Source organism: Lepidochelys kempii, chromosome 6 (genome assembly GCF_965140265.1).
Source record: "Lepidochelys kempii isolate rLepKem1 chromosome 6, rLepKem1.hap2, whole genome shotgun sequence".
Lineage (NCBI taxonomy): Eukaryota > Metazoa > Chordata > Testudines > Cheloniidae > Lepidochelys > Lepidochelys kempii.
In genome coordinates this window covers 48,347,527-48,366,451 of record NC_133261.1, presented here as the reverse complement: position 1 = coordinate 48,366,451, position 18,925 = coordinate 48,347,527, and the positions used below count along the sequence as shown (strand labels likewise).

Sequence of the window (18,925 nt, the reverse complement as noted above, 5' to 3'; positions counted from 1 at the left end):
AAGTATGACTGCCCAAAGCTAAAGCCAAAGTGCAAGCCGCAACACCTGGGGCCAAAGCTCAAGGGCTTCAGCCCCGGGTGGCAGGGCTCAGGTTATAGGCCCCACACCTGGGGCTGAAGCCCTTGGGTTTGGCTTTGCACCCTCTTCCTGTCCCGCAGTTGGGCTTGGGAAGGCTCACGCTTTGGTCCCCCATCCTGGGATTGTGTTGTAATTTTTTTGTGTCGTGGTGCAGTGAATTTTGAGAACCCCTGATAACTAAATTTCAGTGAAATGTTCTATTACCATTTGCTCCTACATTCCTGATTAACTAGAAAGCCACTGGAAATTGGCACATCTTTTTGGTGGGATGTTCACTCCCAGATCTTCAGAGGCTTTAACAGTGATCCACTTCTTTTTAATGTATTTGGCAATTATGTTTCCAGGAGACTTGGACAACCTTTCATATTTCTGTTCAGTGTTCATAATTAAAGCCTCATTAACAGTTACAGTGACACTTATGCAGTTATGGGAAATGTCTATGCAATAACAATCATTTCTGCAGTCATGGAAATTAAGCAACTTCACTTCATAGACTGGGGGAATCAAGTTAAAATCTGAGTCCAGACACCCCTTGTTTCTCAGGAAACAGTCATTACAGTGTAGCTGTGGAATTTCAGACATGCCATCTCTTGCTAATTGATCATGAGAGGCACAATTTCTAACTAAAATTAAGCCTCATTCATGATCTTGCGAGAGAACTCTATGTCAGGAATTTTTTTTCAGGCACTGCACAAATGCGTTTCCAATCAAACAGGAGTTACCCCATCCTAAACAAAGAAATGTCATTTCTCCACCAGGAAGTTAATTCTAAAGTACTTTGAAAGAAAATGATCATTCATTTACATATCAGATAAACAAAGTTAACAAGCTACACCCCAGCCGGGAAGAGAAACTTCATCTGAGATAGAAGAAGAGGAGGGCCAACCCTCAAATAAGCATCAACTGGAAAAAAAAAACATGACATATAGAGCTCTAAAAGTGAGGCTTCATTTTACTTAGAAATGCTATCAGCTGCCCCAGGTGTGGCCAGGGCTTCAGCTGTCAGCCCTGGGCAGCTGCTCTCCTGTCAGCCTGGGAAGTGGGAGAGGGATCCCCACTTCAGCACCCTCAGGCCTGCAGAGGGTGAAGAACCCTAAGAAGCAGAGGTGAGGCTGAAGGCTGCAGGGAGGGGGGCTGAAATGAAGAGGATGAGGGCTGGGGGGGGCTGTATTGATGATGGGGTGAGAGCTGGGAGGATAAACTGAGGGCAGTAGGGGTCGATACAGCGTGGGGGGGGGATTGAACTGAGGTAGTGGTCATGGGGACTACGGGGCTGTACTGAGAGGGGTTGGGTGGGGAGAAAACTGCTAGGGGATTGGGAGACAGGATTAATTGCTGGACAGGAGTTGGGCAGATGTGAGGGTGAGAGCTCCTGCAGCAAAGGCCAAAAATCACCTTATCCAGTGCTTGTGGGGGAATGGGCAACGTTAATTGTCACATGCACACACCACGGGGGAGTTCAAAAATCAAGAGACTGACCTAAAAATACAATGTAATCTTTTTTTTAAAATGTCATTTTAAGGCCAATCTCATGATTTTGGGGGGTCCGACTCAGGATTTTTGATCTCTTGAAGTTGGCCATGCTGGAACCAGGCTGGGCAAGGAGAGAGAAGATCTAGAAATGAATAAACTGAGACTTGCATGTAGTAATAAAACTGGTTCTTTTAATGAACCTAGAGTGCATGGAAAAATTCTGGCTTGTCAGCACTGAAGATTGAAATTCTCCATTAGCCACAGAACAGGTTTAGTCTGGGCAGAAGTAACAAGGCTCCAGGGCCCTACCAGTCTGTCACAAGCAGATTGCCCGTAGGGTTCACTTCCTGTAGGAAAAGAGGGTCATTCAGTCTCCAAGCCACTTGAGTTCTTGGTTTCCTTACTGTGATTGGGTGTCCCCTCCATACAAGACCAGAAGGGGTCAAGGCAGCTAGATAGGCCAATTAATTGCTTAGGTTGCGCCTGGTGGAGGGGCCAGGGAGCAGGGATTAATTGGACAGCTCAGCTGGACAGGAACAGCTGGGGCTGAATAAAGCCCAGGAGCAGAGAGCAGAAAGGGGCTGTAAGGGAAGTAGTCTGCAGTTACTCTCTGGGAGAAGGGAGGTGTGTTTGGGGCTATAGAGGCAAGTAGCCTACAGTTGCTCCCTGGGAGTTGTGCAGCTGGCAAACCCAGAGAGGGGGGAAAGCAAGAAAGGTAGGAAATGCTCAGGGAAAAGCACCAAGGTATAGGATAGAGCAGACTTTGGCTGCTGATCAAAGGGCCTCTGAGCTAGAACCCAGAGTAGAGGGTGGATCTGCGTTCTCCTGCCAGCCACTGAGGAAGTGGCACAGACCAGGCAGGGGAGAGTGGACTGTCTGGGACAGTTCACCCTGAAAGACTTGTGATACCTTGGAAAGGGAGGACTATAGTGACCTGGCTCAAAGCTGCAGTTCCTGGAGCAAGAGGGGCTACAGGCTAGAGAGGGACAATAGGTGGAGAGATTGCCAGAGGAGGGCACAGCACCTGCTAGGAGCTAATCCTCAGTGGCCAAGAGGAGGCACCCTAGCAGTGAGTGGAGCCTGTGACACCTGCCAAGACTGTCTGGAAAGGTGCCGGTTAACGTGAGTTGTAGCAATGGATTTCTATCACTCGGGTAATCTGTTCACTAGGAACTAGACGGAGACTGTCAATTAATCTCCAAGCGTTGAGTAGCCAATGTATTGCAGCATCACTCAGGGACTACTGACCTGTTCTTGACTTGAATCAGTCATTTAGGCTTAGCCTATGTGAGAAAGTTGTACCCATTTAACTTCAATAATTTTTTAAGCTCATTGAAGTTAAACTGCTGGAAACCTCATGTGGACACTCTTACTTTGGTTGAAGAGAGATTTATTTCCGTTTAGCTTAAACCAATTCTTCAGATAAACTGAAATGAGCCTGGTTTAAACAGAAATGAGTGTCCATGAAGACTTCTGTACCAATTTACCTAAATAGGTTTAAAATGACACATTTTAAATCAGTGCAACTTCCTCATGCAGACAAGCCCTTAGAGATGAAAGGCTGGGCCATCCAGTTTTTCTAGTTACTGGGCTACCTTCATGTCTAGTGTTACTCCTCTGACATTAAAGGAGTTATACCAGGGGTGAATGGTGCCCAGGGTTTTCATAATAGTCCTGTGTCTCCAGTTGGGGTAGGGTGTTCGTTTGGTAGAATGCGCTTTTTAATCATGCTCCCTTTCAACTAGTACAAGCCAAATTCAGAACTTAAAAGCAATTTGGATGAAATAAAAGAAAGGGATGTAGAATTATCCCCTTTTCTATTTTTTATTTTTTAATTGGAAATGTTCTTCTGCAAAGGCTGTCTACCATAATACGGGAAGCCGTGCACTGAATTAGGAAGATAGACAGTGGCAATCTTAGTTTTCACCTGAATTAATTAGAAAAATGGCATATTTCAGGTATCTGAAACCTGGAGCATCTTATTTTTCATTTAATTGCAATTTTCCACTGGCCACAATCGTAAGCTTTGCAACTGCATGCTCCTTATGGATGAATAATTATTATTCAGTGAAAACAATATTTTTGTATTTCCAGTCAGATGTGTATCTATTCTGGGAATAACTCAGTGCTGCATTGTCTACTGCCAACTCAAAATCTAGGCATTTTTGAATTTTTTTTTTTGGAAGAGCTTAATATTAAGATTCCTAACCAGAAACCCCTCCAAATTTGCAGTTAGTCATGACGTATTCATTTGCTATGCATTTATATCAATATTAATTATGATGTATTAATGTGCATGTTATGTATAACTGTGTTAATAATGTGCTGAGTGTTTATCAACTGAAGTTCCATGAAAAATGCTTCCAGTGTCCTTAAAGTCAATACAGATTTTGAGATTGTGTTTTTGTTAAGATGTTTCTTCCACACATCCCATGATCACAAATATTCTGTGATTATACATATTTTCATAACTAAGTGATTTAGGACATAAAATGATTACCGCACAGATTTTAAATATTTACAGCAAAATGACCTGGGACAAGAACTATTTGCTGACGAAATTCATGTACAATTTGGAATGAGTGAATACAGAAAATTGTGATCTGTTTGTAGGCTGAAAAAAGAGATGAAACAGTTTACTCAACAAATGTAATTAATTTATTTGCCCAGCACTAGATTTTATCTGGTAATTAAATTATTTTATCATATTGTCTTTTTGGCATGGTTATGAACTATATAAATGATTATGCTTTGGCACAGTTGTAACTTTATATTAATACAGCAATGAGAAAAAAACCCAACGATATGGCCCCTAGGTGCTACATGTATTCCAATGAAACTTTCCAGCAGGGGTTCCTTGTACAAAAGCTTAGGAGACAGAGAGGAGAAGGCTGCCAATGGAGTAAGAGTGAGAGCAATTGCTGATCTGCAAATGGGTTCAAGTGAAATGGAAGCTGGGAAGGTATGTTCAAAAGTCCTCTCAGTTAAGGGGTTGAGGTGGAGGATCTCAGTCCCAATAAGAGATTCAGGAGCTGCAAGATATAAAATATTTCAGTTTTTAGACCCTAAACCATAGCCTCTAGCAGATCTTGACTCATTCAGCTTTTTTTAATATGACCAACTGGAAAAACTCTACATATCAAACTATGTGTGCTGAATAATTCATAATTAAATGATAGATCAAATGTATTCAGATCATTAGATACTTAGGGCCTGATGCAAAGCTCATTGAAGTTAATGGGATTATTTTCACTGACTTCAATGAGTTTTGGATATATAATACTTAAGAGGTGCAAACAACAACACTGCAGATTTAGCCAATATTGGAAAATGACATAGGCTAGATTCTTCACCAGTGTAAGGTGGCATAGCTCACTTAATTCTCATAGAGCTCTGTTGATTTACACCAGCTGAGAATGTTTGAATTTGGTTGTAAACTCCAGCTTTTATCTCTCCTCCTTTTCCTCCTAACTATCTAGCACCCCAGCTCTCTGCACCTAATCTTTAGTGCCTTGGTTATTGCCACTAGCAAGAAGTGGTGCAAAAGTGACAGCATTGTCAGGATCGCTGGGAAATAAACCTGTTGTCTTCCCACTCCGCTGCTCCTCTGGGCTAATGTGTCTGTGTATATGGCTGGAAAATTGTTATTTCTAGGCAGTGGTGGACTACTTTTATTTTTGTCTCCTCATATAGATCCAAATCAATAACCTTTTGTGGTCTTTCTAGGTCGTGTATTTTACTGCTACATTCCCTTATGTAGTGCTCATCATCCTGCTTATCAGAGGAGTAACCTTGCCAGGAGCTGGGGCTGGAATCTGGTACTTCATCACGCCTAAGTGGGAGAAACTAATTGATGCTATGGTGGGCTCATTATTCCACTTACAACACTTTGATAGGGAAAATAAATTCATATAGACTTATTACTGTTTGTTACAAACATATCTGGAGTATTGGTGTTTGAAAATGTCGTCTGTGAAATCTTGTTCTCATATCACTAATTTATTATGTGTTTCATTGTGTTACATTAAGAGTGTTACACACACACAGAGTGACTGTTGGGGTGTGTGTGTGTGTCTGTCTGTGTGGTACTTATAATGCATTATTTCATTTTCTATTAGAATATGTTATGTATATCTTAGGTGACTTCCCCCAAGCAGGGTGTTTCAGAATAGAAGTGTGATGAATGACACAAATTGGAGAAATAATAAGTAAAGAAGAGGACAGGTCACTGATACAGAGTGATCTGGATAGCTTAGTAAACTGGAAGCAAGCAAATCATTTGTGTTTTAATATGACTGAATGTAAACGCATACTTCTGGGAACAAAGATAATCCATACTTACATACTAAGTTTAGGTTAGATTTTTAGCAATCAAATTCAAGTCTGAGCTAGGGTTGGAGTTCAGGTTCGGAAAATTAACACTGAAATCAGTTCAGGTATTGTAGCAAGATTTTTGACTTCAAATTGCTGATATCTAAGGAAATCTGCCAATTTCCCAAGACGTAAATCATCTTCACTGCCATGATGTTGGGCCACTGGTTGTATCTGAAACACAGCTGGAAAATCGTTCCCTTCTGGTTATGTTTTATTGGTTCCTTTTTTTCTTCATAGCCACTTTGCTTATATTGGATTGTTTTTAACCCTGTGTTGTTGCGAGTAGTAAATCTTTTCAACTCCTCCAGTTTATACAGTGAAATAAGTGGACAGATTTCCAAAAAACTTCTGAAAATCTGTCCCATAAGTGTCCCAGTGAGAGCTGCTGGGAGTGAAGCACTTTTGGAAATATGGCCCTTATTTAGGTGCCTAAATAGTAGAGCTAGTTTTAAAACCCTTAACATTTTTAGATTTTAACAAAAATATTTTTTTTCAAGTTTCAAACAATCAAAATTTTGATGACATTTTTCAGTTAGGATAAAAACAACAATCCTCTTTACTGCTGGACACAAAACCCAACATTTGGACAAGTTTTGGTTCATTTGTGTTGAAAATAAAATATTAAAATTTTGACACAATAAAATTATGGAACATTTGAAAAATGTTGACCTGCTGTCCTAAATGAGGTGCTGCTCTCTCTTGAAAATCAGGCCACAACTGCAGTGCTAAGCACTTGAATATCAGGCCCATAAATGCATTTGAGGCCTATGCTCATGTTCTGTAGAAAATTACCTGTAATGACCTATAGCATGGACAGTGCTTGATATTTTTATTTTTAAAAGCCTTGATCCCAGGTATATTTTCATCTGATATGATGAAATTCATACCTCGCTGGTGACTGCCCACAACTCCCATTGAAACCAGAGCTGAACTTGGCTCATGGTGTCTAATTTAGTTAACACAAAGTAGAGTTACTTCCTTGCATCAAGAGGAGAAAATTCCATTTTGACTGGATTTGGGGATCTGATAGATAACCTACTGGTATTTGACTGAAGTTTTTTTTCCTCTAGATCTGCATTTTCTTTATTGAACACAGGTAAATCCATTCTGTACAAAACAGAATGGAATTTACTGAATATCTGTTTTCTATATTTGCCAAAGGTTATATTCTCTCCTCAGATAGGTGCATCATTCTTGTTCAAGCTAATGTCCAGTTATCAAATAGGCACCATCCATTTGAGGGCAGAATTTGGCCATAAATTGCTGTCTTATTAACATCAATTGTGTGTTGAGTTTATTTAAACCATTGGTGTTAACATCTTGACTGTAATGTTTAATGGCACCATTGATTTCATTAGCCTGTCCAAAGCCCTTCACTGAAGCTGACTCTCTTTTTTTCTCCTGTGCTTTCTTAGGTGTGGAAAGACGCTGCCACTCAGATTTTCTTCTCATTATCTGCTGCATGGGGAGGTCTAATTACTCTCTCTTCATATAACAAATTCCATAATAATTGCTACAGGTATGGAGAGGTTAAATCAATCAATATTATTCAAGACAGACCATTAAGTAGCTTAAATCAAAAATGTGATCTTCCTCTGATTTGTTGAAATCTGGTTGGAAAGGGTCCCCTTTTGTTGTTGTTTTTTATTTCAAAACCCACCACTCCCAAAATGTGCATTGAGCTCACCATAGTCCCTGTGGGGCATTTGTTCTCATTACAAGCAGTCAGTCCCAGGATGAAAAGCAATCCAGAAAGCTGTCAAGGACTCTGGGCAGTGTCATGAAATCCAGCAGAATTGATGATCTCCCCTGAAGGGCGACTCACGATTAGAATTAGGTTAGGGTCAAGCTGTATTGAGAGATTGTGAGTGGGTAATACTCAGTTTCTACTTATGTGATTCCTGTTTCTAACAAGCTGCTTATTACTCTTGCAGTTTCATTTACACCAATGTTACATTTTTAAAAAAAATCTCCTCAAGGTCACAAACTTAGAACCTTTTCTCCCTCCCCACCCCCATCCAAAAGTCTCCTATTTCATTGATTGAAAAAGTTGTCCTTACTCAGATTAGTGTTTTCCTCAGAAAACCTATAAAAGAAATGGTAATTTTAAAAGTGTCATTATTAAGATGCATGAAATGCCTATGAGAACGATTAACTCACTTGCTGTTACATTTCTCTGCCCCACCACCTTTGCTTCACTGATAGACTGCCTTCTTAAGAAGCAGTCCTTCCATCAAAGCAAAACTCCCATTGATTTCCAGAGGAGTCATTAGGCGCTGATTCAGGAAAGCATTCCTATTCAGAACAGCTTTTAAGCACATGGACTTAAGCGTATCTTCAAGTACTTTTCTGAATCAAGACATTAGATTGTAAGCTTGTTAGGGCAAGGACCTTATCTTTAATGTCTGTGAAGCACAGAGCACGTTTTTGGCACTACTTACATGGTAAGTATATTTCTGCATATCTTTAAGTCCCTGGACCAAGATTTTTCAAAAAATAAAGCTGAAAATTAATCTCCTAAATTCCTAACTAGGTACCTAAATGCATGGTCTGATTTTTCAAAAGAGCTGAGGGCACAACAGCACCCTCTGAGTTCTAATTTTAGGTTTTATTTTTTAAAAATCTTGGGCCCAGGTCTTGGATTATTAATGCTATCTGGACTCTTCTAATCTTGGAAAAACAATGCTCCAGAACATAAGGAGAACATGCAGGTGCAAAAACACAATATGTCATCTTCCTGTTCTGGTGGCTTAGTGTATTAATTAGCTAGTGGCTTAATACATTTGGAAAATATTTGCTGAACTTCAAAATTAAAGGTACACTACCAAGTTGAAAAAAAAAAGAAAAAATTCTTACATTGTTAATAAATCTCCTCATATTAAAGCTAAAAGAAATTTCAGAAGCTTAGTGCTTTTTCACCTACTGGTTTACTTTTACATTTCACACAGCTTGGATAGTAAAATAGGGCACATCAGTTTTTCTCTTCATATAATCAGTTTTGTTTTCCAATTGGTTCATTCTAGTATGGCAAAGGCAAGTTTAATTATTTTAAAAAAAAAAATATTTTCACTTACATTTCTTTTTTTAAACTTCATGAAACCGTTTATAACTGTACCAGCCTTGCTTAAATCCACTTTGTAACACATACCCTAAATTTTGGGCCTAAAACTCTTTGATCATGTCCCTTTAACTGAAACAATGGATAATGCTTCCTACTTTCTCTTTCTCTCTCCTTTTAAGGCTTGTCCCAGCCAAAACCCTTCCTTTGGAACAAGATTAGCACACAGTGATCTCCTTCCAAACAGAATGTTATCTACCTTCAGCAGAACTGAAGAATGATCATATATTGTATTATCTTGTTTAACGGATGCTCCATTAGGGACTCCAGGATGCTGTCAGCTCAGTGTGGTTCTTGACAGCTTTCTGCATAGCTTTTTGTCTTGGGTCTAATGAGTAAATGGCAGTGAGACTGTGAGCAATTCAATGTCAACTTGGAAAAACTTTTTTCCAGAGTTTAAATTTTTGACAAGTGGCTTCTTTATTCCTTGAGTTTGAAGTGGGAGTCTGACACATGCCTGTATTAATGGCAGAATAGACATCTTAGCCAGGATGTGAGAGCTCTGAAGGGGGATCATTTGGATTCCTTCTTTATAAAGTCACATATGCTTAAAGAATAAAGCCCACTACTCAAGCACACACATCTCTTGAGGCTGTTACAACACTGTATCAAAAAGTACTTGGAAGGTGGACTAGATGTGGGGGGTTGGGGGAATGATAGAGGATATGGAAAGTTTCACACTGAGATGTCTGGTTTAAATTCAGCAAAGACAAACAGTGACTGAAAGTCCTTTCTAATGGCTGTTTGGTGACCTACACAAAATCCATTGGGCAGGTGTTTATATCACAAATAATAAAATCCCCACCATCACAATTCATCAGAGCTTTATCAGGCAGTTTCATCAGAGGAGCCAAAGACTGAAAGGGCATGAGAACAGAACGTCCTGCTTAGCCCTTGAGAAGCTCTCTCCAGAACATTGATGGGTGACATTGGTGAGTCAGTGCAGGGCATCTTGTACTGCTGCTACTGCGAATCCAAAGACTTCTGTCTGCAGGTCAGCCTGACATCTTTCACCAGCACTACATTCCCTTGAAAAAGGGGTTGGTGTGGGGTTGGATGGGAAGTACCTTTATCAATATTCTTATGACTTATGCACGTTTGTTACTTGAAGCACATATTACTGTCTACAAAGCTCTTTTACATATTAAAGCAAGCTGGCGCGTGTCTTTTTCTCCTCAGGGACACACTGATAGTCACATGCACCAACAGTGCCACAAGTATATTTGCAGGCTTTGTCATCTTTTCAGTTATTGGCTTCATGGCAAATGAACTCAAAGTAGACATTGAAGACGTGGCAGACCAAGGTACAGTATTTTCCCCCTACTTAGATCGGCTTCCAAAATGTGTATTAATGTATTCAATGATCTGTCTTTAACTGTATTGTTATTGCACTGCAAACATGCATCAGTTGGAACAGGGGAGTATGGCTGCAGTGTGCACTGGAGGAGTCCAGTTGCCATACCAGGACCTCTTGCAGAGCAATAGGCAGCAGAACAAAGCAAGACTGTGCGTTTCAGGCCCCCGGCAGGACTAATTCAGGTTAGCCTACAGAAATTTATATATACTCTAAGCAGACAGTCTGTCCCTCGATGCTGCTGCTCCTGCTCTTGCTCTACCAGGCCCAGTGCTTAAAGTAGATTGAAGAAAGTGTGTGTGTGTGTGTGGGAGGGTGGGGTGGGCAGGGTGTCTAGCATCACCCGCACATTTGCCTCCTCCTTCCGTCAGTTCTTCACCCTTTGCCTACGGTTTCACCTCTGCTTCTCCTGCAGTTGCTGGGATTCCTCACCCTCAATGCTTGGGGGGTCTGCAACAGGGTCCTCTCTTCCCCCTTCCCAGGATGGATGTTGCAGGGATGGAGGCACAAGCAGCCATCCCATTGCTCATACGAAGGGATGGGGAAGGAAGGAGCAGAGCTGTTGGGCTCTTTCCACTCCCTTCTCCTCTCCTGTGAGATTGGTGTGTGTGTGTGTGGGGAGTCCTAAGGGGATGGAGGAGAGCTCTGTTGGCTTCCTGCAGCAGCTCAAATTGGCTGCTTACAATCCAGAAGGCAGGAAAGTAGGGAAAGCTGCCTAGCAGAGGGGATTTTCTCCAGGCGATATTACAAATATGCATCCTTCAATCATCCGGCTTGCCTTTTAGAGATTTTATTTCCAAGGTCTGGGACTCGTGTTCCTGTGGTACATGTTAAGCACTGCCAGGATCCAGTAACAGTTAAAAGGGGTTGCCGATTTGGCAGTGAGATGTGAGGGCAGGGGGCTTTAAGCTAGGGGTCAGTTCAGAAGCTAAGAACATGAGGTTCTGAAATGTGGAACCAGGGAGTCGTTTGTGAGCAGGGGTGGCTAATGGAGTGGGGTGGCCATAAATTAGGAGTGGGATGGATTGGGTTGACAGAGCGCTGTGTTGTGTGTATTATATCTAAAAAGTATGGAGTGAGTACAAGTGACTGGTGAATTGGTGCTTTGTGTGTGATTGTGTATGGGACAGGGGAGGTAGGAAGGTAAGAGCTTTATTGGCCAGGACAGAGAGAAGAAGTTGAGAGGATCTTATAACAGCCTCACAGCGGGATAAATGCTATTCTCCTTTGACTTACTGTACCTGTGGGTGCTCCATGTCAGGATGTGCATGTCCCTGTACATTCCTGATCAGAGACTTATGTCAGCAGTTTCTGGGGGTCGGCACCTGCACCTTATGGATCGTCATGCTTCAGAACAAGGATAAATAGGGAGGGATGGACGCATCGCTGCTCCGGTTTCTTCTCAATTGTCTGTGGCTTGAGAGGGAGTGCTGCAGTGTCCGCTTGGTAGTTATAGAGCTTTCTTGTTTCCTTTTTCTTATTTAGCACAACTTTTGTGCTTTTGGTGGGACTTCCCCCCCATTCTTTTTTTGCCCGGGTGGGGCCTCAGTTTCAGCTTGGCCCTTGCTAGCTGTGGCCTGCATGGTTCAAGGGCCACCCTTTACCCCCAAAACTTTTGACTGAGCTTTCAGAATGCTGCGGTGGTTGCCCGAGCTCCAGCTATGTTAAGCACAAACCTTGGGACCCCTTCAGAGTTTTCCAGACTATCCAAAAGGAAAAGACCCCATTCTCCAAAAAGGAAGACAGAGAAGAGGGAAGTCATCCTCTCAACCTGGGAAAAAGGAAACCTTGCACCCTGGTATGGGTACCCTGAGGCTTCTGCCGCCTCTGGTACTGAGACCCTTGGGTCCACCCAAGAAGAGCGTGCTGCATACCAAGAAACCTTCCAGTAAGCAATCTCAAGTGGCATTGGTATCAGGACCAGAATCAGAGACTTGGAAGCTTAAGGACTCCTCCAAACCAAGGCCTCAAAGCCATTGACAATGGCGTCTCCTTCAGACCACAGTAGAGTGTGCATGGAACACTCCGTGATACTGCCTGATGTGCTGACTCCTGAGAAATAGCATCCAGATTCACCAGAACTGTCACGGATCTTTTCTCACAAAGACCTCTGGATCCTGGAAAATCCAGAGTCCTCTCTGTTGAGGGCTACCAAAAGGGATTGTCCGCTGGTACCGACTTTTTGAAGCTGACAGGCTTCAGTCCTTCCACATACTTCTATGAAGGGTTGACCATGAGTCTGATGTGGTCACTGCCCCCATAATCTCCCATGAGCCTACTGAACCCTATCTGTCAAGGGGCACCATGAGAGATTTCCAAGTACTGACTTATCCACCTGTCTTAGCAAATCTTTCTCCGAAGGCTCGATTGCTGGCACTGATGTGTTTACTGGTCCCTCACTGGCATCCAGCATTGACAAGACCCCCTGTACTGACACCTCTTGCGCCACCACTGGGCACGTCCTGTGACTCAGATGTGTCCATACATGATTCCAACACCTTGCCCTTCCAGCCTCCCTCCCTTGAGGTACATCCTGAGGAAGAGGACACTCTTCCCCCCAGCAAACAAATGACCCGGCAACCCTGGCAATAGCAAACATGGGGTCTTGTCCCTTTTTCCTTGTGTCCCGTCACAGTGGGCTCATTGGAACTTTTGCGCCCCATATGGTGACCAGTTCTCCAGCATGCCCTCATGCAGGGGACCCAATAAGAACAACAGCCACCAGTAGCAGGTCCTCTTCCACCAGAAGAACCCCCAGAAGAGCAACAGCTAGGTGCAGAGGAGGAGACTCCACCTTCTCACAAATAATCCTCTTCACTAGACAAGGCTGTTATTCTCTTCCCTCCCATCATCCTACATAGATGATTTCAAGACCTTTCAGGATCTCATGAAAAGGATTCCAGAGGCCCTAGAGATTCCACTAGGGGAGATACCAAAATTTCAACATTCTTTACTGGATATTCTACATGCCAGGAATGGGTCCCTCTACTTTCCCTAGAATCTTTGAGCAACCTTGCAATCTATTGGCATCTACCTATCTGTGACAAGAAGAACACACAGCAAGTCATAGACAGCTCCATGGATTCACCCAGTTCACTATCAATCCAGAGACTGACTGAACTTCTGAGAAAGAAACCTAGATTCCCTTAGAATAGGCCATCTTCCACAGTTCTATCACAGTTGGTCACTTCTTCTAAATGGCTGATTTGACCTGTTGGTTGAGAGTCACAAACCATTCCCCTTTCTGAATCATATATGGCACCTATCCCCCCACCTCTCTGGGGATCATCACTCCTATTTCCTACCTTGACCTAAATACAAGGTTGAACAGATAGTTGATTGGAAATAGTTAGCACGTATTCTAAGGGACTATTCAAAGTGATCCTCTCGTATTTAGTTGTGCCACTCTGAGTACCTTTCCCAGAACCAAGGAAGAGCTCTGTGTAACTTGAAAGTGTGTCTCTCTCACCAACAGAAGTTGGTTTATTAGAAGATATTACCTCACCCAGCTTGTCTCTTTAATGTCCTGGGATTGACACGGCTACAACAACACTGCATATAAGTCAGTGGTTGCAACCACTGAGTAAAACTATTCATCAGACTCATTCAGTGTCCCTACCTAAAGCAACCCAATTCGCTAATCTATTTTGTAACCACATACAGCATGATGACACATTTTGCAATGTACTACGTCTAGAGAGCAAAGAGTGCTTTACCTGAGGAGCTCTGGTGCATATTGCCTTATGACAAAAATGTTTCAATTCTCTCTTTTTGTAACTTTTGCACGTCCCACAATTTGGGGGATATTTAGCTCTTGGAATTCAAGGATTACAGCTTTATCCAAATACTAACACATATACCAACAGAGTAGAAGATTGTTGGTTTTGTACCTGGTCCATCTTTCCATTATATGTTTGCCTAGGACAATGGGACCCCGATGCTGATTAGGGCCTCTAAGCACTACCACAATACAAATAATAATGGACAATAACATCTGGGGGATGGTGCGCTGCCTTTATATTTAATGAAGGCAGCTGGAACCAGGGGGATTGTAGCTAGTGACCATCCTTGGTTATAGTCTCATGAGCCCTGAATGCGGTTCCCTTTCACATCAAGGGCCCACAATTTTGGTATGTTCTTCTCCTAGATATATGCTGGAGTATGTGTGACATCCTTCTCATGCAGTGAAGCTTAATGGTTTTTTTTGTTTCTTTCCCGTTTCATTTGAATGGAAGATACTGTTGTGTATTCTGTGACTGGTGTACTAATAATCTGTTTTCTCCCTCTGCATCCACTTCTAGTTAGGGAATGTTACTCTTCTATTTGTGACATTCATTAATTTTCATATTGCTTATTAATTTCCATATTCCCAACAGAGGCTCTGGTCTCTGGGTTACTTTTGAAATAGATATTTGTAGTATTTGCTTACTACATTTGACTGGATATGGCTGCTGTGGTTTGAGTATGACATTGCACTGAAGCATTTTTGACTTATTTGCTGTACTACTTAATGACTGTTGGCAACATGTAAATGTCTGATGAAAATGACAAAGGGAAGGGATGCTGTCTAGAGCAGAAGGGAGATCTTAAATAACACCAGGCACAGCACTGTGACTCCTAAGCCAAAACTACAAGTCCTTTGGAGCATTTCAAATTGAAAGACATGATGAGTTCACCACAATTTGTGTGTATGAACACACAAGCCCCAGAATGAAAATAAATATGCAACCATTACTGATCCTTTTTGTGTACACATGGGAATGCTAAGTGTATCATATGCAATCCTTTCCAAGAACAGGAGGAAAATGAAGAACAGCCTCAGTGAGTCATAAGAGAAGGAGGGAGAACAGCACAGAATACAAAGAGGCTCCTAACATAAGGAGGACTGAAGAGTTCAAAAAGTGAATGCCACATACTCATGGCTCCTGGGCATGAAGAGGTTTCACTGGCTGCATTAATGTGTGTACATCAAGCTATTTTTCTGACCGCTTTATTGTGTGGATAAATCCAGTAGTTCAAAGCTCCGAACAGGGTCTAAGGTAACCGATGAGCATCTTGATTCAAAGGCTGCATTAGTGAGTTGATAATGGAACACAGAAATCAAGAAATCTGGTAATGTTTGCAGTTACTGAGTGCTCTTTCCAGAGTAGGTGTTTAATGAGCGTTAATTTCCATTCAGTGCCCTAGGTCATTTGGTAGAGTTGCAGGAGTCGAATGGAGCAGAGGTAGCATAAGCTGTAACATTCAACAATCCTATCATGCTTATGGGAAACATTGCCAGTGACGCGGATAGAAGCATTTCCTGTTCCATACACCAGTCTTTCACTGAAGTATGTGTTTTCCCAGAGCTGTGATATCTTTACAGTTTAAAAAAAAAATTGTGATGGAAGGAACAAGGTGATGAAAGAAAGACACTCTCCTTCGTTCATTCTGTATATTGCTGTTAGACTAGAAGTGGTAGTATGTAGTGTTGGAAGCATCATCAGCTGGACTCTAAATTTTCTCCTGAGACATAAGAGGTGCAGTTAGGGTGTAGTAAACCTATAAGTAATTATTTATTTTTAGGATGCTGGGCTTGCATACACATGGTAGCTCCTGGGCTTGTTAGCTTGCATCTTGAAAAACTAGCTTGTGTGACACAGAGTTCTACCATGTAGAATCTATTTATGTTCTAGCCTGGAATAACTAATCATAGAATGGATTGCTTACTACACTACAGAATCAACAACTCGAGTGAGTGAGAGGAGAATTTTACAGCACATTAGCTGGTCAATTCTACCTTTTCTCCCTAGCAAGAAATAGATGACATGCTATTTGGGAAGTCAACTTAAATTAATTCAGCCTTCAATGTCTCCTCTGTTATGTTTGTCAGTTAATAAACTAGACAACCTTTAGTGCAGTCCCATCGCATGACTGGACTTGCTGTATGTTCATCCTGCATTATTACCAAATCTGGGATTCAAACTTGGACCCTTGTATTTCATAGACAGACGCTCTACTGGATGAGCCAATGATGGTCTTCTCCTGGCCAAGCAAGTGGAAGCTGTGTTTAGTTTGTTTCAACTATAAGTCATTTTGCCTGTCTTCCTGTGCCAGGACAGTAATAACAGTTTTATCATATGCAGTCTTACATGCTTGCTGTACTGTACATCTGCTTCTGACAATCCTTGTATAAGGATAGCTTGAAAGCAACGTTTTCTTCCCCCTGGTAAAGAAACACTGGAAACAAGATTTGTCATGGGTTATGCTTGTATGAGTGATAATCTGAGGGGGTGCTCCTCTGAATCTGAAAAAGCAGTGAACCTCAAATCAAGCAAGCAACAGAGCATGTTAAAATAACCCATTTTGTACTTGTGGGGTTTGAAGGTTACAGATAACTAGTATCTCTAAGAGGAACTGTTGAAAACACATGCATGGGAATGTAGCTCCATCCCAAGTATCCAAAACCAGGCAACATCATTTCCATCTGCTTTACTAGGGAACATAGATGCATGCTTTATTCTGTATGGCCCTTGTAGGTGAAAAAAGAAAACATTTTGTTGAAGAATTATCCCTTTAAACATACTAGGGGCAGATTCTTTTCTTGTAACTTATGAAAAGTATAAAATTAAATTTCTAATTGTGTACCTCTCAGCTACAGAGTTGAGCATCTATGCAGTTGCCAATACTATTTTTGAGCAGATGGTTCATTACTACAGAGCAAATAAAGCCAGCATCCACAGCATAGCGACGGTGAAACTTATCTGCTGTGAACTCAAATAGAGCCCCTTAGTGGCACTGAAGTATCTCAGAAATGCAAGATGGCCCAATATAATCCAAATGCATGAGATTTTGGCAGACCAAGGAAAATATATTGTTTTTTGTCTTCCATACAATTGTCAGGGAAAGAAAAGACCTGGTCCACAAAGTATTTTGAAAAAATGAAATACTGTATGCTGCTCAAAATGTTTCCTACAGCTGTCGTTTTTGAGCTGAAATAATTTGAACATTATCCTTTCGTACTTCAAGAAACTGCTGAATTGGCGCCAAAAGGAATCTTGACAGAATAACTCAAGTTCCATAGAATGAAATGAGCAGCCAGAGGAGGCCAATTTGCAACACACAATTTTAATGGTCCTACAAAACCCAGAAACTATGCTAAATATTCCAGAGCACCATCTACTGGCACCTTTTCTCTTAACTATTTATCTATGTAAAGACAGAGCATTTGTGTAACAGAACCTTTCCCCCTTAAGGGATTCAGCTGAGTTATGCTGAAATGGATTGCACAAAGATGACTGGTTAATTGAAGCATGAACACCTAACAAGCTGGCTTTTCTCAGATTGGTAGCCAAAGAATTTGGGGAGGGGAGGTGGTGGTGTATATTTCCATCTTGTATCTCTCATGTATTGTGTTCAGTCTTCTGAGCTCTCACATTCTCTTTTACATACTGTCTCACCCATTCTCGTGATGATTCCATGCTCCCTCTCTTTCTTATTCTTTTACTTTGTCTTCCTAAAACCCCATATATAATGGGAAATGCCAGTGTTTTTAGGATTAATGCTTCCATTAATCAATCTTTTTATTTTAAGCTCTATCCTGATTCAAACAAATGATACTGCAGCCTCCAGAAATAACTTCAAGGTGCTCTGTTAAAATTACACCGGAACAGATGAAACATTTGCCAAACTGAAGTATGGAATATGGCAGCAAGTTTGGAGAAAGAACCGACAGCATGAGGGACATGGAATCATAGGTGTTAGAGATGAAAACGACCAGTTAGATCACTAGTCCATCTCCCTGCCAACAGCATGGCTTCTAGTGCAGCAGTTCCCAAACTGTTATCTGCAGAGTGCTTGTGTGGTCCTCAAAGAAGTGGCTAGTCACAGGGTGTTGGTTCTCCTTGTTTCCAGCTGCATCTGCAGATGGCCAGGCAAATGTGAGAAGTAGTATCGACCATAAGACAATCTCTCTTAGAATCTGGCCCATGGTCATTGCACTCTCTTCCTGTCTGGAGATTGTTGCTGAGTTAAAGAGAAGCACTCTCTTCCCATTGATCTATATGGAATTAATGTATGGATGACTGGTAATGATGCTCCAAAGTTCAGACTTCTAGTTCTCCAGGATAATGGTGAGAAATTGATTCCAGATTATGAAAGAAAGTTACAACTGAACTTCCCTGGTCTGATTTTGTCTGATTTGAAACTAAATTTGTCTGAAGTACTGTAATATCCAGGTTAAACATCCTGCAACTTGAAAATTATGTAGTGTATATTATATATAACATATGCTTGAATCCATTATTCAAGAATAGAACACAAAAGCAACAGAATAGTAGCCACCCTGGGCCAAATTCTGCCACACTTACTTTGCAATATGTAAGACTTCACTCTGTGGACTAAAGGAAGCAGAGTCTGGGCCTTAATTGTAAACTAGAACAAAGTAGCATTGTACTGTTTCCTGAAACTTAGCTCTTTGTAGCTCCCTGATATTTTCCTTCCTAAAAATAATCTTTATATCGCTCAAGATACCACAATGCTTTTCTTTT

At 41.5% G+C, this 18,925-nt stretch overlaps 1 protein-coding gene across 1 annotated transcript in view; it reads left to right on the top strand.

Annotated features, from left to right (window-relative positions):
• The window catches only part of SLC6A5 (solute carrier family 6 member 5), a 50,033-nt gene that overhangs the window by 13,297 nt on the left and 17,811 nt on the right, over positions 1–18,925 (top strand). The window contains exons 8-10 of the mRNA XM_073350653.1: positions 5,278–5,412; positions 7,341–7,444; positions 10,223–10,347. Of these exons, the coding sequence (XP_073206754.1) occupies positions 5,278–5,412; positions 7,341–7,444; positions 10,223–10,347 (364 nt within the window). The remainder of the gene's footprint in view (positions 1–5,277; positions 5,413–7,340; positions 7,445–10,222; positions 10,348–18,925) is intronic.